The sequence below is a fragment of the Mizuhopecten yessoensis genome, unplaced genomic scaffold, assembly GCF_002113885.1.
Source record: "Mizuhopecten yessoensis strain PY_sf001 unplaced genomic scaffold, ASM211388v2 scaffold4583, whole genome shotgun sequence".
NCBI classification, from domain to species: domain Eukaryota; kingdom Metazoa; phylum Mollusca; class Bivalvia; order Pectinida; family Pectinidae; genus Mizuhopecten; species Mizuhopecten yessoensis.
In genome coordinates, this window is record NW_018405619.1 from 819,524 (window position 1) to 841,677 (window position 22,154).

The 22,154-nt window shown below is 35.7% G+C and overlaps 1 protein-coding gene across 10 annotated transcripts in view; it reads right to left on the reverse strand.

Moving 5' to 3' along the window:
• LOC110449351 overlaps positions 1-22,154 on the reverse strand; it is a 192,367-nt gene that overhangs the window by 13,424 nt on the left and 156,789 nt on the right. For 8 of the 10 annotated variants that reach the window (XM_021496162.1, XM_021496158.1, XM_021496157.1 and 5 more), the window contains 12 exons: positions 20,748-20,871; positions 17,900-18,275; positions 13,715-14,444; positions 10,392-10,433; positions 9,077-9,235; positions 8,243-8,508; positions 7,398-7,451; positions 5,001-5,093; positions 1,456-1,660; positions 841-1,001; positions 550-705; positions 176-312 (listed from right to left, as the gene is read on the reverse strand). In XM_021496162.1, coding sequence (XP_021351837.1) covers positions 176-312; positions 550-705; positions 841-1,001; positions 1,456-1,660; positions 5,001-5,093; positions 7,398-7,451; positions 8,243-8,508; positions 9,077-9,235; positions 10,392-10,433; positions 13,715-14,444; positions 17,900-18,275; positions 20,748-20,871 — 2,503 coding nt within the window. The remainder of the gene's footprint in view (positions 1-175; positions 313-549; positions 706-840; positions 1,002-1,455; positions 1,661-5,000; positions 5,094-7,397; positions 7,452-8,242; positions 8,509-9,076; positions 9,236-10,391; positions 10,434-13,714; positions 14,445-17,899; positions 18,276-20,747; positions 20,872-22,154) is intronic. The other 2 variants (XM_021496160.1, XM_021496161.1) reach the window with 2 other exon arrangements.

Below are 22,154 nucleotides of genomic sequence, written 5' to 3' on the forward strand. Positions count from 1 at the left end.
CTGACTTGAAACATGGAGGTTGTAGACAATATTTCAGCAAGGGGTTATATCAACATTTTGCTGCTAGGTACTTTTGAAACATGGACAATGTATCTATACAAATCCTAACTGAAGTGGCACATGAAGACTAGATTGTGCCGGTGATAGACCCACAATCCCGGTGTAGTAACCTTACCTTGGCCTTCTCTATAACGTTACAGTATTCCCCAATCCAGGTCAAAGCTTTGTCGGGGGTCACCAGGACATAGCAATCACCACTGTTGATTGACATGGCCACGGGCTCCACAAGTCTTGTCTGTACACGCCGACGTCCTGTCAATCAAGTAAAAACAATTATACATCTGTACTTCCTGGTAATTCTCAAAAGGTTGACTCGATCATTTAACACTCAACAGCTTCAGAATTCTAAGAAACTTTTCTGGTATTACTCATCATTCATATATTGTTAAATTAATTTGAAAGCAACAGACACCATGTGTTTGAAAATATCAGTAGGATGAGGAATAAACACTGTTGCTATGGTGATTTATGGACTGTTGCCATGGTTACCTTTGACATGGAGCAGCATGAGATCTTTGTAGGGTTCAAGGCGTGAGGTTCCACTAGTGGCCTGTTCCGCAGTCTTACGTAACGACACTTTGGAGAAGTTCTCCTTGCTAGCGAGACCAGCTAGTGCCTCCTGAGCGAACCCTGCTTCCTTGGAAACTGAGAAAATATGAAAACCTGACTGATCAACATTAAGTTGCTAAGACAATGAGCTAAAATAGATAAGTTATACAAAACAATCAACATTCATAATAATAATAACTAAATATTATTTTCATTTAGAATTCTACTTACATTGAGCCGTCTTTTGTCGCTTTAACTCTTGCTCTGCATATCCGACCTTGACCTCTTCATATTCAGACTTGACCTCCAAGTTCAAGGACATTGTCTTCAGAGGATTTTTACTGCGGGCAGAGTGTTTACGTTTTGGTCGAATCTTTCTTGTTGTTGTCAAACTGGAGGGATAAAAACAGTGAAATCATGATTAATTTAATTCAATAGATATTGAATGTTTATCATACAAAACCATCAGACATAAGTGCAATATTGCAATTAAGTTATCCCTAGTAAATTACATTTTACAAATAAAGTAAAACATACTTATGTCTGGACCACACCTGGTGTCAATAATAATTAATTTTTAAGGATCAGATTACTGGGCTCGATACAAACGAAATACAGAAAGTAAGTTTTCTTGTAAATGAACTTCTGAGTGTGAATAATCTGAGTTCTGTATAGCGGATCAGTTGGATTGCCGATGTTGTATGATAGTAACATAAAAACGATATACTACTGTATATTTTTTTTTTTACTCTATTTTTATTACAAAAACTTGTATTTTACAAGTGAAAATGAATCTATGAGCATCTTACAAAACATGCAATATTTCAATAAAACATCAGCTCTTACATGTCATTAGCTTCTATAAATAGATCATCGAAGGTGTCAACTTCTACTTGGACCTTCTCGTTTTTGATAATGAGCTCTGTAGACTTTGTGATGAAGAAGGACTCAAGGTTGTCTTGCTGAGGGACACTGACTTTGACTGGGCCCTTGTCTTCCTCTTCCTCCTCCTCAGCTTTGATCTCCATGGCAACATCCACTACTGGGGGACCTGTAAAGGGGGAGTAACTCTATCTTCAAATCTTACAAGTACGATATGTAAACTGATCAATATAGATGCAGCCTATCAGCTGTATCTGTGGATAATTATAACTCAATTATAAAGTTCATTTATTTTACAACAATTATCAAACAAGTTATTTAAACTTATATTAATCAAGCTTGTTGGCCCGGATGTTAACATGAGGTGGGAGGACACCGGAGTACCCGGAGCAAACCCACATGGTCGGGCAGTTGATCCAATATCTTTTCACGTCTGATTAGGGAATCAAACCCTGGCTGCCGTAGTGAAAGGCAAGGGCATTATTCACTGTGCCATCCGACCACCCAACTCCCTCCAATAAGATAACTCAATCTGACAAATCCAATCCCTGTAGTTTTTCTTCTTTTTAAATGTTACAAGACAAACGTGAAGTACAGTATGATCAGAAATCTTACATATGACCAGAGGCCAATCTTTGATATTAGATATGTTCTAATGTCGAATTTAAAAACTGTTTTAATACAGCTCACACTTCTGACTTAGACTCTACTATTTTATCACACAATTCAGGAACTCAATCTTTTATCCAAATCATGTTTACAGTACTGAGCATGGTCTTCAAGTTAAGAAATGTGTAAAACTTGGGTCAGATTGTATATTCCTCACACACCTTATACCTACTGTTTGATTTTCAATGATATACAAATGATGCAAATACATAGATTTGTTAATTCAATCATTTCTATTGTGAAAATATTTCCAGTTTTTTATATATATACAAAACATATTTCAAAATGTAAGTAAGGTTTGTTTTTTTATAACTAGCTACAGCTAAACATGACAAGATTCAATGGCAGATTCAAGCAGCCCGTGGGCTTAAGACTGCCTTCTTTTGACTCAACTGTTTATTTTTTGTTCATTTATTTACGATGTCTTTGAGGGACTTTCTAGTAGAATTAAGTAAATGCAAAATGTATATAATTTATTTTCATGACTTGAATTTCCTTATGAAAGAAATAATAAATCTGCCACTGAGGTCTCTAGGATGCAATCATTTCTCCTATCCTACATCTTATCACAAAACATAACAAAACATAACATCGGAACAAGGTCACAAAATATACATGCAAAATGTTAACACCCCATCACCATATACATGTATGTCAGACAAAATATACTTACTCTTTGAAAATTATATCTTATATTAAAAATTATAACAGTTTACTGTCATATTTAACATGTTTAAAGTAGATTTTTTTCTTCCATTCAAACAATATCACTTCATAAACATGCAAATCAGTCTCACAGCATTGTAGTCAAGAAGAAATATTTTGAGCATCATACAAAACAGGACATCTGTAGAAAAGAAGGGAGATAGCTATGGGATTTCTTGGTCAAAGAGGCAGGGGAGAGAATTACAAGGATTGTTTTCCAACATAAGCGCAAGGGAGAGAATTACAAGGATTTCCTTTTTCACTGAGGCAGGGTAAAGAACTACAGAGACTTTTAACAAAGTGGCAGGGGAGATAAGTACATGGGTTTCTAAGCTATAAAAGCTTAAGGACTCTAAAATGAAAGCTAATAGGAACAAAGTAGATGGTTTGGAAACAAAAAAGCCTGAAACTTCTAGATTTTATATTGAATGTGCTTGGCTGAAAATGTCGAAGAAATGATAACTGGTACAAGATGGGGAATCACTGTATGATTAAAATGTTCATATACAGTGGATATAGCCAAGCAAGGGTAATGGAAGGCAAAGTGTTTGATTTTTAAATACCACTTATCGAGGAAATTTCCGTAATTCAGTTAAAAATGTTATACTAATTGAAATAAAATCTTGTCTTGTAAGTTCAGAGTTTGTCTTATTGTTAATGAATATAGGTAATTCGCATTAAAATGATTGTGAGCCAAAATGTGCACTAGTTAAATTGTTCATTCTTTTTTCATGGAACCAGTGACGTCATTTCCTTAAAACTTGTTTTTTTCACTCCTTCAAATTATCTTTCTGATACATGATATCTACCTTATTTTGGAATTTCATGTTGATTGATATATTTAATTATTTAAGAAAGAAAAAAAATCCCATGCAAATAAATAATTAAAAGACCACCAAAATAGATAGTACTGTAACATTAGTAATTTATTTTATTGACTTCATGACAATAGTCATGCATTCCAACAATAAAATCATCATTCTTCAAGTTAAGATTTTAGTATTACATTAATATACAATATTTTTATAAGAAATATTTCATGCCTTTTCATGTAAGAGTTGCTTCCCTTTAAAATCAATGACTGAAGAAGAACTAAAAGATGGTTTGTTCTTACAGGGTTAACCGTCCAATCAACAGCTTAGGTCAGTAAAGGAAATGAGAACTAAAAGAAAGCTACATTATTTTACAAAGGAGTTAACCTTAAAGTTCAAAGGTGAAAAGGACAAGGGTAAAGGGTGTATACGATACAGTGAAACCTGTCTAAACTTACACCACTGGGACAAAATGTCACAATTGACAGATTTCAGATGATGAAGGTTCAATTTACAGAGGAATGTAAACAAGATCTTGTTACAAGATTCACTGGTCAATATAAACAGGTTACCTGTGTAACTATATGCGACAAACCGGATATGATAGTAACTTTTATTAAAGTTGCAACTACCTGAGAAATTAAACTATATGTACATGTGATTGTCTGTACAGGATAATGGAGACAGAAACACTTATCCTTAAAGCATGACAGGAAACAGAAACACTATCAAGGATCTAAAAGAATAGATCATTTATCATTATCAAGTATACAAACTTTTTGTGTACGCAATTGCACTTATCTCATTCACCCCTGAAGACACATATGAACTCTTCCAATTCAAAGGTTGGAATAGTTCATTATGAAATTTCAGGGGTGAATGAGTTCAAAGTGCATCCAACATGATTTTGTCAGGAAGGGCATGAGTGTGATAAAAGAAAAATTTGATTGTGAGAGTAATGTATCAAAATACTTCAAGTCTATTAAAATGTAATTGAACTATTTCCAGTTTGAGATAATAATTTGACATTTTAATCAGAAAATTCTTCATTTCATCACACATTTGTAAAATCAAAGTATGTTTTGAAGGTCAAATAAGGTATTTTATAAATTCTTGAAGAATATCTACACGGCTTAAATAATATGTAAGACTAAAGAATGTTCTAAGGGAAGCAACTCTTATCCACTTTCAGCGATAATGTTTGACATACAACAGAGTTTTATAGATAGGTGTGAAAAGAGTTAAGGTGTTGCATCTACCCACTAAGGAAGGGTTAGGTCGTTAAAGGTGAGTTGTCAAGGTGTGTCAACACCTATGTTTTACCTGACACCAGAGTGGTCGGGAAGGGAATTTTGGGCCATTCTTTGCTGGGGGTCGATGGTGATGTAAGCTCTGACCCTGATTCTGAATCGGACTCTGTAAAACGAAAGTGTGATGTGTCTTGTGTGTTAGTATTGCAGCAAAATGGTTACTCAAAAAGCATGTGACTTCAGTATACACTCGAATCCTCCGACATCACTCTCCGGACATCTGTATTAATGATCTCAGCTCTTTATATTAAAAGATGTGAAGCAAAACAACAGATATCAAAACATGATGAGAATTCTTAAAGGAAATAATACTATTTCTTCAAAGGAAATTGTTATAAATAAAGGTTTGTTAATTTAGGCAAAAACTTTAATAAAATTTTGTCAAAAAGTTTTTACGAAAAGGGGTTAAAAGAAATGGTTATAATGGGGTTTTTTTTATTGGTTGTCCAACATGTTTGATAATGATTGAAACTATCAACATCATGGAAAGTGTCCCTTTTTTGTTAATTTATAGGGAAAAAATGCATCCCCAAAAGTTTTAACTTAATTTTTTCGTAACTGTACTCAAATCATTGATCATACATATGATTTTCTCAACGGTAAACAGATTGATACACAATAGCGTTACAGTAGCCCGGTAATAAAAAAAATGGCAATAAAATATGTTTAAACTACTAGAATGTATAGCACAACAGCTTTACAGCAGCAGCCAATTATTTTCTCATGCAAACTCAACTTAACATACTCAGATTTCATTTAACCCATTCACCCCTGAAGTCACATTAGAACCTACCAAATCAAAGTCTGGGCAAGTCCAGTTTAGATATATAGGGGTGAATGAGGTAAACTTCCCGAACGATATCCTTATACCAGGGTACTCAAATACAAACGAGCTAACAAAAGAAATACGAGATATAAAATTATCCCCCAATTTTATATTTGTAAGCTAATGGGTAAAAGCGGCCACAGCATACCGAAGCTTTTATACAGTGGAACCTTATTATTCTCACATAATCAAACCAAACACCTGGATACTTTATCCTTACAATACTCCATTATTTACTTATTTAACTAATTCACCCCTGAAGACACATTTGAACTCTTCCCATTCAAAGGTTGGAACAGTTCATTATGAAATTTCAGGGGGGAATGAGTTAATAATTATGAATATTTAAATGCCCAGTCTAATAAGGTTCCACTGGTCATCTCTGAGCACACATGTACCAGCAATAGCCATTACAGCACTGCACACTACTATATATAAATCTCTGTCCCACACCCGTCCTATGTTACAGCACTGCACACTGCTATATATAAATCTCTGCCCCACACCCGTCCTATGTTACAGCACTGCACACTGCTATATATAAATCTCTGCCCCACACCCTTCCTATGTTACAGCACAGCACACTATAAGCCTGCCCCACATGCTCAATCGACACTCTTTAATTGTTACACAACACTTCTTAAACTGTATACAAATCTGCCTAAACACCGCGGAACAACCTCGGATGTTATGCATTGCCCAGTATTTTTCCAAGAATAGCCTATGCTTATCAATAAAAAGATAAAATATTTATTTTGTAATAAGCCCATGCCTAGTAATAAGCCCACCCATATATGTTGCATAACAGTAAAAATGCCAACAACTGCCTTAATAAACTCACTCCCCTAATTTGAGTTTGTCGTGATTATGTGTTGAATGTCTGGACTAATTGGAGGACAAATACAGTAATATACTTTCATTATCATTGCTTTGTTTTCAGGAACATTTTTAATCCTTTCAACACTGTACACCATAATGGACTCGTCCAGATCAATGCATGGTAGAGTCTACTAAAGTTACATAGGGGTGAAAGGGTTAAGCTGCAGAAAAACAGCTTTTTAACTTGAATAACTTTGTTATTATCTTTGGTTGTTGTTTAAAAAAAATTCAATTAACTAAAAGTAAAGGATGAAAGCTTTTTATTCATATGACAAAACTTGAAGGCTACAATTAACTAGTTTTATAAAGAAGGAAAACATTTGAGACAAATTTTGAATTGATTAATGATAAAAAAATAAATCCTATAATAGTCTACTTCTGTGATAATGTGAGTTTAAGTGGAAAACAATTATTAAACGAACTTCAATCAAGCATTATGTGTAATCGATTAGTAGCGAGCACAATATTATCAATTATTATCGTGAGTCAGTGACAGAACTGGTGTCCGTATAAAACCACACTGAAAAAAATTAGCTTTAATTCATTCACCTCTCAAGACACATTTGAACTCTTCCATTCAAAGGTTGGAATAGTCCATTATGAAATTTCTGGGGTGAACGAGTTAATTAAGATGAAGACATTTCAAAGTATAAACTTAAGGTTAAAGTTACAGAAATAAAGATATCAGAAGTAGTCATTCCTTACCTCGTTTAGTCAGACGTTTCAGCTTAGACACTAACGGACTATCTTCTACTTGGCCTGATAAAATAAACAACAACAATCTGTAAACAAAAGGTCCAAAGGGCTTTGAATTGTTCACTTGGCTTTTCTGGAAGTAAGGTTGAAATTTGCCCAGTAGTTTTAGGTTGTAAGGAGGGCAGCCCCAAAGAATGTAAGCCACTTAATTTGTAGAACGTTTGGCCTCGTGAAGCTACCATCACAATGTTATTGAAACCTGGTCAGCAGTTAGGGTGAAGATGACTTCGAAAACAATAAGCTAATATTTGCCCTTTTTTTTTTATCCCGTACGCCCTTTAGCCATTTTAATTGTAGAACTTTTCATCCCTAAAGCCAAGGATGCTACAAACCTTATTTGGTTGAAATTTGGCAAGCAGTTCGGGAAGAGATGTAGTTTAAATTATGAAAAGCAAACTCCCCCAAAAATGAAGATGAAATCAGTTCAGTAATTAAGGAGGAGTTGTCTTTTAATGAAAACACTGAATGATGACAGATGATGGGTGTGCCAGGTGGGCTAAACATAAAGACTATTGATAGAGCTGTTGTGATGTATTCAAACCGGCAAGTACAACAAAATATGTTGGTGTAACTTTCAATATGACAGTTTGATTTCAATGAATATTAAAACCATTTAATTTTAAGAAATTCAGTTCAAGGAAGTTTATTTGAGATTTTGGAACGTGCACTTCAATCAATAAGCCAAAATATCAATCAAGTTCAATTTCAAGCATCTGGATTGGGAAACAGCTATATGAGTTAATTTTTATTCCGAGTAAAGCAATAAATCTTTTGTAAATTGATCTAGCACTGACCAGCTATCTTGTGAGCCACTGTGAATTTCTTGGCATCCGTTTCCTCCACTCTACCCTTCCATCCTTCTTGAGAACTTTTAATCTGACAGAGCCTGTCTGCGATACTTGAAGGCCTGCCGACGGGTGATAGGGAGCGTTTTTCCCGAAGTTTTACTTCAACTGGACTAGCTGCTCTGCCCTTAACATCAACAGGACTGTCAAAGTCGATACTCTTTGAAACTCTCTTCCGCCACTCCTCATCTCCGCTCTTCTTCAGAGCACTCAATCTGGAGGGGAAAAAACATGGAAATGAAGGACCCTGTACCACTGTACTGTGGTGTTTCCTGTGTACAGTTACCTCCCCTTAACTTCCGTTTAGATATACCTGTAGCACATTTGTGCCAGGACACTTTGAATTCCGTTGACCAGGTCGCTCAATTGGTTAGAGCGATAGTACAACCGTCTGAAGTCCAGGGTTAGGACCCCGGTTTTATAGTTCCATTAGATGTTTTACACTCTGAACACTGTTGTTGATTATATTTTGTTCATTTCATCTTTATTATTTCTCATAAAAATCCTGCAACGTACAGGATTCTGTTCAGAGGTTTAAAGAGTTTCCAACACTTCGTTCAAGTTTTTGGCAGTGCTAAGGGGATCCTTATACAAGTTACAGTTATAGAGTTACCTCCCCTAGCTATAACTTTGTCAGCACAGTAGACTGTTATTGGGTAATTACTCTACGGATTAACTTATTCACCCCTGAAATTTCATAATGAACTATTCCAACTTTTGAATTGGAAGAGTTCACATGTGTCTTCAGGGGTGAATGAGTTAAGAATTTGACCAAACCCATACCTGTCTTTGATGGAGCTGTTGCTCCCCTCCTGTCGATCCTCTGCTAGTTTCTTTTCCTCTGGAGTGATTGGCTGAGTCTTGTGTCGACCTGTGTACTTCCTGTGAGGGGTCTCCGGAGACTTGTTAGGGGTCGTGATCTCTGCTGGCTGTGTCAGGTATCTGTAACATCAAATAGAACCAGTGGTCAACATTAAAACAGTCACAGTACTTTAGTTTTCAAACCTGTAATACATTAAATGTCTGTTTATACACTTTTCTTTTGCATTCCCATTTATAAAACTTGTTAAAAAATAAAATTTGAACAATCTTTAAACATTTCCATGTTTTATATTTTTACCAATATTTATTCATATATAAGATCATGTGAAAAATATTTTTAACGTCATATTAAGTTTTCAGAAAAGAATATTTCTATATAAGGCTAATATATCTTCAGCCATTTTTTTGCAAGTGAATAAATTTCTGTCATTATTAATTATATATGTAAAAAGGAATGAAATGATGGGATACATATGTTTTATATGTAGGAATAATAATAAATGGCAGAGTACTTTTGTTCTTGCTAGTCACTATAAACTTCATATAGGTCGCATTAGAAAAATCCTGAGTTTCAGAAGTCATTACGCTTAACCCTTTCAACCCTATGAAACTTTAGTAGACTCTACCATGCATTGATCTGGATGAGTCCATTATAGTCTACAGTGGTGAAAGGGTTAATATCATATCTTATTGGGTACAACTTTTCTTGATCTGGATCCTTCTAATGCTAAAGATGGGATGAATAAGTGATGAATGCAGCAGGGAAATAGAACAATGATAGACAGATTGAAATAGGATAAATACATATATGACCTACTAGTATAGGACTGATGGTATAACATATAACATATACGATAAACAGAAAGAAGGATGAATGAAAAAATTGTTAATACAATTTTGTTTGTAGTTCAAGATTTTGATATACAGCTTTTACATGCAAAGTTTAGAGATCTTTTCAATCAATTTTTAGATTTTATTTTAATTATAGCGAAGATATTAGTTTTGATAAGATATTTCAAAAGGTGAAAAACATGCAACGACTTCAATCTAATGACTTTTGTCATTCAATCTATTTATGGAATACAAGTCTTTATTTAGAAATAACTTACAAGAGTAACTAAATGTCTTATTTTTTTTATATAAAAACATACAGAATAGTGGAAGGATTGTATATGCTTGAAGCTACAGAACATAAGATTTGATCAGACAAGAGTAAGATATATATAGTTAAAGGATACTGATCAAAATGCGTAAAATTGATATTCTGTGTACAAACCTTTTTCTAAGTGCGGCTACCTTTGAGTGAATCATTTTCCCACTGTAGATTTATATGAGAAAAGTCATAAGAAAACTCGTTAAACCAAGGCGAAATTTACCTCTGTAGATGTACATTAGAAATCATGAGAAAACCACTTAAAACCAGGCAAAATATATTCACAAACAGTTTACCAGTTTTCAATCCACAAACCAATGAAATTACACACAAGAATATCCCGTTGTTTTTTAGGCCTCCGAGAGAGAAAGTCATAACACAATAGTTTAAACTGTTCCCAACGGACTGTTCGACTCTTAAACAAAAACTGACTGTGCGAAAATGTTAAGAGCGGACAACGCCACCTGATCTTGAGAAATCTCCTTGAACCATGTCAATTACAGCTGGGCATTAAAAATTCCTTGTCTTGAAACTCGACTCCTGCACTCAACCAACTTCATGTCGACTCTCGGCTACATCACGATTTCTACACATCACTTTATCAAACGTAATTTACACTTGTTTTTTTGGTTTATGGGCTGTTGATTTTTTAAAAGTACTGCTGTTTAAGCTAAATTGGTCTAAAAACGTAAGAAAACCAACATTATTTTTTTCTACTATTTCCATGTAGGCCTACCTATGTAATACAACATCACTGAATCAAGACTACATAGCAGACGTCACTTGTCACTTCCTGTTTGTAGAGTACACTTAATGGCCCGAATAATTAGATCAATATCAGTCATTAGGTAAACGCCTATCTTTTGATTCATATTTCATGTTGAGTTATCTATAGCTGTAACTTGTATAACCTATCATTTCATCTTAGACCCAGATCTCTATTTGTAGTCAAACCAGTCCAACTTAATTTCAGGGGTAATTGTTAATAATTACAGTTGTGCAAACTTGCGTGATATCCTAATACACGTTACAGTATGACCATTTAAAAATACTCAAATGTAGACTTATGTAATGACCTATTAGGGCCTAATACATCTATACTGCTTGATAGACAGAATCTAATGTAGACTTGCGCAAGCCCCTAATATACATATTGTTCTGTGTCATAACAGTAAATATTTAGACAGCATCGTACAAATTTCTTATATACACATGTACATGCAGGTATATATATATGCATTCCGATATTAAATCCTTTTAAGACCTTGATCCATTTATAATCCTGCAATGACTATTTGCGGTATAACTTGTGTGAAAATCTAACCCTTTTACCACCATAGACCATAATGGACTTATCCAGATTGATGCATGGTAAAGATTATCAAAGTTACATAGGGGTGAAAGGGTAAAATCAGGGCCATACTATTACACGACAAGACCACATAATCTGCCACTGTAATACTCAATGTAACCACTATATATGTAGACTAGCGGTAATATATTCTATTTCTACTTACATTGCAGTATATCAGAAATCGGTCTTATCAGATATTACTGCTTTAAACATCTTCAAATTGTACTAAATATTGCGAAAGTTTGCAAATATTAAACAAAAGTTCATCGAAGCTATCATACTAGTTACATTATAGGCTTGTTAGTGCATGAGGACTGAACAGAAATCTATAAGTTCTGTCTGGTATAGGGTAGGTTTGGTACATACACCATAAAGACAAGGTAATTATAAGAAGCTGATCTAAACCTGGTGCCTTCTCCGCAAAAACAACAACTTTGACAATGCATTATTCATCATCTGGATCTCTAACATGCGATGGCTAGCCAATGGGATGGGTGGCCGGGGAATAGTTTCCGATCTTGAAACACAATCCAATAATCTACCATTAATGTCAAATTAGAGTCGCATTTAAACCGAAAAATTGCTGAGCAGTGGACATCAGCATTGAAATGCTAAATAGAGAAGTGTTGTAAATATATACATGTGTACTGCATGTTGACGTGTAAAGTATATATAATACCTCATAACCACAGCCTAAACCACGATCAGATATAGCTGACAGCAGTGTAAACAGAAATTATACACAAGACAATGCTCGCAGTCAGCATGCAGAATCATATACAACTATATACTAGGTGTAGGACATGGTTCAGAACTATGCGTAGAATCCAGAAATAGACACCATAACAGCCTAAAACAAATCCAACGAAACACCAAAGTGCAAGTTTGGTCACTCGGTGAAATCCAGTTGAAAATTTGAACACTAAAAACATGCAGCTTTTCCACTCCACATTGATGAATGCAGGTACGAAGAATTTTCAGGATAAGAAATGAATTAATAAACAGCACAATCAGACTTTGACCACCAAATGAAATTCCATTTGTTAGTTCACCGTCATCTTAACCGATCGTACACTTTTTAGGTCAATGCAGCATGCACTTAAAATCTATAGAGAATCTTCCTAGCCCAGGTCTACCACAGTGTAAAATCCAACTGTATCGAAAACATACTTATACACCACAACTCCAAACCCTACACAAACCTGTGGAAATGTTTATCGCAACTTTCTAAATCCGCCATTATTGGTTCTCATCCGCCTGTCCACTGTCCACCCTAGACTGTATCTAACTCTAACACTGCCCTGTACAGGACCATCACCTCAGTGTTACAGGTGTGATTAGAACTCAGACCTGTACAGGTACACCGCTCAGGTGTATTCATAGATTACAGGTGTAACAGATCGAACCCAAATTCACCACGTCCATTCAATAGTGTAATTAAACTGGCCAGGTAAACAAAGGCCGGAGTATAAACACTGCTCGATGGAGTTTTAACGCGAGTTTTATCTGGTGGGTGAGCTAATATCCAGACTGAGTATAAGACCTCTAGCTTACAACTGCTGTTATATATACAGACACAACAGCTGTATGTCACCATGTCACAATAAAAGCCCCCCAGTACTTTAATTTTAAAATCAAAGATTGCATCTCCTTTATCGAAGATCATCGAACGGTACACTAGAACCGCTTGACATCACAATTTCCAATTAAACGTTCCTACACTACGTACAGTAATGGGTTAATCAGTTCAATATTTAGTTTGATATAAAGATTTTATCAAAAACTTGATTTACTTCCATAAATTTTATACCATTTTAAATACAGAAAACAGTATTTGTCCTGTTCTTCAGTGTATACAGAAATGCATTTTAGTAAAATCTCAGTGAAGTGGTTAGTAGCATACCTTATATATACGTTTGACGTTTTATATAAAACTCTTACACAGAAATGATCAATGTGATGACATCAGATAAGTTTAAACCCACTGAGTAGTCGAGTTAGTCAGCTTCACCAGGGAAAATAAATGATTAAAAAATTTGATGGAATGAAAGTAAGACACTTCAGTGTCTGATGAAGTCATAGCAAGTCTTACCTCTCAGCTTGTTTTTTGTCTCTTCCTTTCTTTCGGACAAGACTCTCTGTGTCTGCAACATCAGATTTTTCACCATCTGTTGTTTTCTTCAAAGTGCCATTTTCCACAATAGGTGTTGACACTTGCTCATGGGCAGACGACACCTCCAGCGTTTCTTCAGCACTCGTGACCTCTATACTCTCCTCTGACGAATCTTTCTTTAAAATTCCGCGTAATTCACTTAAGAATGGGGAGTCTTTGGCAGGACCTTTCCTCAGCACACTTTTATCAGGTTCAGTTTTCTTCAATTCAAAACTGCTTTCCTTTTTGAGAATTCCTCGAGGTTCGGATCTTTCTTCAGAGCCGTCCCTCGTTGCCTTTTCCTCTACATCTTTTATTCTATCTACCTGAGATTCATGCTTCATAATGCTTTTAGTGTTTTCGTCTGCCTTCTTGGCGACCACATTTTCATCGCTATGTCTTAGAATTCCTCCTTGCTCGTCCGCTACAGTAGCCAACCTTCCACTGTCCTCAGTTTTAAGGACACTGTTAGGCTCCTCTGATGCCTTTGTAGTTGATGTGTCTGCCTCCTGCAGTTTTAAGATGCTTTTAGGTTCTTCGTGAGATTCTTTCTCTTTTTCCACGTCAGGTTTGAGAATGCCCCTTATTTCCCTCTCTGGACTTTTCATATCTGACTTAAGAATGCTTTTTACATCTTTCGAGTCCTTCGTAGAATCAGAGAGTTGTACTCCTACAATTTAAAATCAAACATACAAGTGATGATGAAAATTTAATAGACTTAACCCTTTCAACCATATGCAACTTTAGTAGACTCTACCATGCATTGATCTGGGTGAGTCCATTATGGTCTGCAGTGGTGAAAGGGTTAAACAATTTAAAATCTAACATATTTAAATATTTTGCAATAATTTTGTTGAATAACATATTATCTAGATAATATTGCAGTCATTATATCGGTTCTTAATCCACAATCTAAATTCTATACTTACCAATAACAGATTGTTTTGCACAAAAATGTTTTAACAACAAATTCAGAACAATGTATTTTGTTCTACATGCTTTCTACTAAAGATTTTTTTTTTTTTTTTTTTTTTTAAATATTTGATAGACTGACTTAAGAAATATACTGGAACGAATATATGTAAACAGCAGAATTTTCTGGTATGTTAGCATCTTCAATTAGGAGAGTATAAATATGTCAACTTGTTAGATTTTTCTGATCTACAACCTTCTCCAGAAGATAAGTATGTGTTGATTGTTATACACACCTAAAACGACATGATGTTCCTATGTAGGAGATATGACTGGCGGTACAGAATTTAAAACTTAAACAGACACATGTTACCCAGAGCTGCACACTCAGGGAGCTCCAAACATAAAATAACCCCCTATATAACTGCACAATATACTGCACGTTGTAAATGAAATGACACCATGTACATGCTAGCCGCTACAACGGCAGCGTACAATGATCACACATTACACGGGTCATCTCCCCGATCAGAGCTAACCACCCCGTCCCTTTTAAATCCCTTTTAAATCCTGGCCGTTTATGATTGAGGCTCAATGCATGAGTTACACTTGAACAAGTGCAGCTGGTTTTTAACTACAAACTAACATAATGTACGGACAAATTCAAACTTTAAATGCCATTAATACCTGCACAAGTATCGCACAGAAGTGTGGAAGTTATCGTAGCATTGCACGACCTAATTAATCTCAATGAAGCTTGAGAGATTTCCGAGTTCATCCTTTTGTCTAGCACATACAAAGGTGAGGAGTCAATTTTGAATGCATTGCTGGTTGTAAGAACAGGTGCAATTTTAAAGATGTGCATCCTTTTTATCGCACACTGTTCATTTCTATAACAATTGATGATGTTACAGGGCTATGTGTGAATCTTAGATACTGTGAATTGTAGATATGGTTTCCTGTCATTAAAAGTCTAACCTCATTATGCTGGAAATTACAACTAAGACAAAACTTTTTGAACAGAATGCCACAACAGGAATTTACAAGTATTTGCATATGCAGAAACGTTAGCTCTATAAACATAATAGATTAATTGTACACCAGATTTTATTTTGCCCAATCAAATTTTCGCCCTTCGCAAATGAATTCAATTTTCGCCCAGTGTTAATTTTGCCCTTCACATTTAATTACTATGTTTATCGTACAGTTTACTTATAATTGCTGTAAAGATAAATTCCTCCTCATTTGAGAGGGCAAGAAAGGCAACAAGGTCACAGTACCATAATGTACTCTCTGAAGGTCACAGTACAATACTGTACTCTCTGAAGGTGACAGTACCATAATGTACTCTCTGGACGTCACAGTACCATAATGTACTCTCTGAAGGTCACAGTAAAATACTGTACTCTCTGAAGGTCACAGTACCATACTGTACTCTATGAAGGTCACAGTACCATACTGTACTCTCTGAAGGTCACACTACCATACTGTACTCTCTGAAGGTCACAGTACCATAATATACTCTCTGAAGGTCACAGTACCATAATATACCCTTTTAAGGTCACAGTACCATACTGTACTCTCTGAAGGTCACAGTACCATACTGTACTCTCTGAAGGTCACACTACCATACTGTACTCTCTGAAGGTCACACTACCATACTATACTCTCTGAAGGTCACACTACCATACTGTACTCTCTGAATGTCACACTACCATACTGTACTCTCTGAAGGTCACACTACCATAATGTACTCTCTGAATGTCACACTACCTTAATGTACTCTCTGAAGGTCACAGTACAATACTGTACTCTCTTAAGGTCACACTACCATAATGTACTCTGAAGGTCACAGTACCATACTGTATACTCTCTGAAGGTCACATTACCATACTGTACTCTCTGAAGGTCACAGTACCATACTGTACTCTCTGAAGGACACACTACCATAATGAAATCTGAAGGTCTCAGTACCATAATATACTCTCTGAAGGTCAGAGAACCACACTGTACTATCTGAAGGCCACACTATCATAATGTACTCTCTGAAGGTCACACTACCATAATGTACTCTGAAGGTCACAGTATCATATTGTACTCTCTGAAGGTCACAGTACCATAATATACTCTCTGAAGGTCACAGAACCACACTGTACTATCTGAAGGTCACACTATCATAATGTACTCTCTGAAGGTCACACTACCATAATGTACTCTGAAGGTCACAGTACCATAATATACTCTCTGAAGGTCACAGTACCATACTGTACTCTCTGAAGGTCACAGTACCATACTGTACTCTCTGAAGGACACACTACCATAATGTACTCTGAAGGTCACACTACCATAATATACTTTCTGTACTTTCTTAAGGTTACAGTGTCACAAATTAACTTTCTCAAGGTCACAACATAATCTTTAAAGTTCATCTTGTCACAAATAACGTCTCAGAAGGTCACAAACTGGTTGCTTATGACAAGTAATTTTACAGAAGTGATTGGTCTTTAAAACAAGGCTTGTAATTATAAAACATTAAAATTGGAAGTATTTAAGTACAAATTAAGTAATAGAAAAAGATATGGGAAATATCAGTCTCTCTGTTCTTTCAAAATCATCATCCTCTGAAAAGGGTGGCTATGTCTGACGAGACAGAAAGCAGACTTGCAAATAAGGAGCAGATCAACTGTGGTCTGTTATTAGCGAAGGTTTAATTTGCTGGGAATAACAAGGACAGGTCGACTTGCAAATGAGGAAGATCCACCGTGTAATCAGAACTGGTTATATCTGTTTTGGATTTTAAACCAGAGATTTATTACTATTTAAATTTAGCAAATAGTGAATTTTGATGTAGACATCTTAATTTGCCAAAATGGTTAAAGTGCAACAATTTGCCATGCATCACCTACATTCTACATGAAGTAAGTGCAGAATGAAAGAAATAGTTGTTGTTCCCTACACACCGATCATTGGCTGTATAATGACTTGGAGTTTCATGCGATGTTTTACAATGTATTCAGGTAAGTGCAATCATCCTTTACTTTTGTTATTATCTGCTAAACCCTTTCATCCCTATGTAACTTTAGTAGATTCTACCATGCATTGATATGGATGTGTCCATTATGGTTTACAGTGGTGAAAGGGTTCATAGGGAAGGGAAATGAATTTATAATGACCAGGATGCTAATCATGTCAAGTGAAGCTACGATTGCTCACCTTTATCCTGAGACAGGTCCGGAGTTGATACGTTTCGGACGTCCGAAGACGATCCTTTTTGAGATTCTTTCCGTAGATCAGGAGCAGAACCCTTGCCTATATCTACCGCAGAACCTGTTTGGGATTTCGCTCCAAGGTCAGAGGTCGATCCCTTTTGGGATCCTCCAACAGCTAAGTCCATCATGGACCCATGGCGAGAGCTTGACCGCGAAGTTGGAGTAGACAGACAAATCTCAGCATGCTGGGCGATGAGGTCTCGCTGAGCTTGGATGGGTAGAGTTTTCAGGAGCTCTGGGTCTGGGGGCTTTACTAGGCTCATCGCTAAGGGCGAGATTCGATACTCGGCAGCTTTCTCAACCTCTTCTATAGTCACCGGCTGATTAAACAACATAAAGTTGGTTCAGATCCATCAAGTAATATTCAGAAATATCACATTTTCTAAGTTAATGAAACAATTAAATATTACAAATTGCTGTAAATATATCAGTTCTGATCAAATGACCTCTGCATGAAATACACAATATACTTGTAAATTGTTTACCCTTCGTACTACCACAAACAAATGGTTATAGACACACAAAGATGTTTAATATTTTGTGTTATTTTCGTACAATTTATTCTTTAATCTAACATCTGTACCAGTTCTGTCCAACAGCCTGCTTCACTTAAGATACACAGGTGAAGTATCAGTTCTGTCCAACAGCCTGCTTCACTTAAGATACACAGGTGAAGTATCAGTTCTGTCCAACAGCCTGCTTCACTTAAGATACACAGGTGAAGTGCCACACAATTTCATCAATTCAGAAATGCATTAAAAATCTCCATTTTCCGAAATGGCGTATGTCCTTTATAACAGGTATATATGTGTTTACATTCATTCATGACATCATTTTTTTTTTTATCTTCAGTAAAAGCGTTTTATGTAGTAAGCCTAGCAAGGTGGTATTTCTTTGATGTACATTATTCCAGTGCATTTAAAATTGCAATAAGGTAAAACTGCCTCACTTTTAAATTTGCAGTCAATGCAAATTTCTTAACAAGAAAGGTGCACCCCACAATGACAAATCACTTCATTTTACATTCATTAACATATGAAACGGGTAGTAATTAAAAAAAAAAAATCACAACTGAATTTTTTTACTTTTAAATTTGAAACTTATTTCTGCATATTTTGAACCAAATTAAAATGAAACCCATATCAGCATGTAGATGATTTTACTTTAAAGAAGTGTTAGATATACCATTCTCTTACCCTGGACAGGTGTATCCGCATTTTTACCGGTGTGAGATTTCCTTGTCTCACCCTAGTGTTGAGACAGGGGGATTCCCCTGTTCCTAACAATGTCATGACGTCTCTTTAACAATACAATGACGTCACGTCAACAATCCATCAACGTCACGTCAACCCTGAATTTAGCATGTAACGTTATCATTACATTGTGCATATGATACACAATGAAAGAACAGGGTAAGAGAAAAAGAATCATTCACCCCCTTGTGGGTGTTCGGGTGAGATAGTGGAATCTCAACCCTCGGGAAAGATTCTTTAGTTGCCAAACACCCGGCAAAGCCTGGTGTTTGGCAACTTAAGAATCCTCCCCCTCGGGTTGAGATTCTCCTATCTCACCCCCATGGGGGTGAATGATTCTATTATTATAGAATTGTAACATATATCTAAATGGTTACAGAAAACTTCAGTAGTTCTTACTGATACTGTATATTTCATACAGTGTCAGAAGTAAGGAATTATTTAGATTTATTAAACAAAAGTGTTCTTAAAACCACAGACTGATAATATTTGTTACCCCTGGCCAAAAAGTAATTGATTAAACTGTCCTCCTGTAGATAGTTTGATTTAAACGTATAATGCCGGAAATTTTGATTTTAATAGTTCTGTTTGTGAATATAACCATCCTATATCTATGTACATTTTAGCTCATTCACCCCTGAAGACATACTTGAACTCTTCCAATTCAAAGGTTGGATTAGTCCATTATGAAATTTCAGGGGTGAATTAGTTAACTTAGATCAAAACTACTACATGTATGTTTTTTTGTATGTATTTCTAATAAACTTTGATTGTAAATTGAAAAATGTTTTCCAACAGAAGAATTAAGACTTGGCAATTATAAGGGTTTTACTGAAGTGTACTTGTTACACCATACTAACATACTTTTTCGTACCATTTGATATGTATTATAGGTTTCTAATACCTCAGTGAAGTCAAAATGTCAAATTCTGTATCCAAATACCACACAGCTTTATCATATCAACAGCACACACACAATTTATCAGTATTTACGAGAGTGTCAAAATTAATCTTCACGTAAAAAAATTGCGCTGGGCCACCAGATGTGGTTCGTTATCTGAGGGAATACTGTACCTATCAGGTAGACTGGGACAGACAGAGAGGGTTTGTATAGGATATACAACGACCCCACTATTTACACAGATCAACCCTATCTATCAATACAAACTCATTTATTACACATCACAGTGTGAAATTACAATATCAGTTCTATCTGGCTGGTACATCAGGGCAATAATATCACCATTGAAAATCCTGTTTCCAAATTGAAGGACTAGATAGAGAAACCTTGTTAGTTATAGATGCTGAAGGTTTCTGTTTACAGTAAAACCTGTAGTCCAGACATTTCCAGGTTTCTGTTTACAGTGAAACCTGTAGTCCAGACATTTCCAGGTTTCTGTTTACAGTAAAACCTGTAGTCCAGACATTTCCAGGTTTCTGTTTACAGTGAAACATGTGTACCTTAGTTCTGACATTTTCAGGTATTTCATTTTTTCCTGTTTGGAATATATATCAAGCGTTCATATTGCATTATCTCACCTGTGTATTGAACCTAGAAGCGACCTTGCGATTACGCCTCCGTAAAACAGGCGCCTTTGATGGGGCTTTCTTCTCCTGCTCCTTAAGGTTTGAGAAAAGCTTCACTTTCTCTGCTAGGCTACATCTGTAACAGAAAACATGGATTTTAGCCTCATTTTACAGCTTGTTTACACTCGATCATATTGTAAAACCAAATGACACCAATATTGAAAGATTGCAATGCTTTTCCCAATCTTAACTCATTCACCCCTGAAGACACATTTGAACTGTTCCAATTGAAAGGTTGGAACAGTTCATTATGAAATTTCAGGGGTGAATGAGTTAAATCACATTTCAATGCATACTCAATGCTAACTATGGACAGCTTTCAAATAGAGTACACCTTGCTGAATGGACTGAAGGGCATTATAAGGAGGTTTTATGCTGTAGCTCATTTCCAGTTTTGACATAAATTATTTGAAAACCGAAGTTCCTCTTATATTTGCTATGACAGAAGACAGCAGGCAGATCAAACGCTGTTCTACCAGGAAGAGAAAGTCCCGAAAGTGACGTACACATCATATTTCAAATAGTAAACAAACATCAGATGGTAAGTTACTGATCTGAAAGAAAAAAAGATCTTAGGTAAATGTTTACAATCTATAAAAGGAAGGAAAGTATGCAATACATATGTCGTCAGGCGGAACAATTGAAATACATAGGCGTCATTTACATTTATACATGAATATGGAAATGTTTGACCATATCATACATATAAGAACAGGTTTTTGTAGATTGCTGCAAGGAAAGTGTGAAATGTGCAATTTTTGTGATGTCATTGATTTATGTGTATGTCATTGATTTTTGTGATGTCATTGATTTATGTGTATGCAAATCATGTACAATGTAATTATGCCAAACATAACATTCAGATTTTGTGTGCACCTGTCACATGCACATTATGTGTGTACTTGACTGCATTACAAACACCACAGGTAGTTAATGTGTAAAACCTGTTACCATTTATCTGTTCCATAAATGAATTAAACAGATCTGGTACCAAGGTACATAATATTTTCCAACCTATTACAATTTTACACGTTATAAGGAAAGTATTTTTTGGGGGTGATAAATTGGTGCACCGTAAGTAACAGTAATAATGTACACTCGTTATATGGCACAAATCTGGCACACAATTACAGGGAATCAGTATAACACAACTGCACACGCTCTGTTATTGAACTATTGAAGCTAACTTTGTATAGATCTTCATACTGGCCACCCTAGTTTATTATCTACACCTAGTACGTATAAATTATAGGTACAATTAGTCTCATACATGTCCTCGACACCCGATGTTTCCAGTACTTGGGTTGTAATATGTTTCCGTTGGTATTCTTTGGAGATGTTATTGTTTGTTTGTTCAGA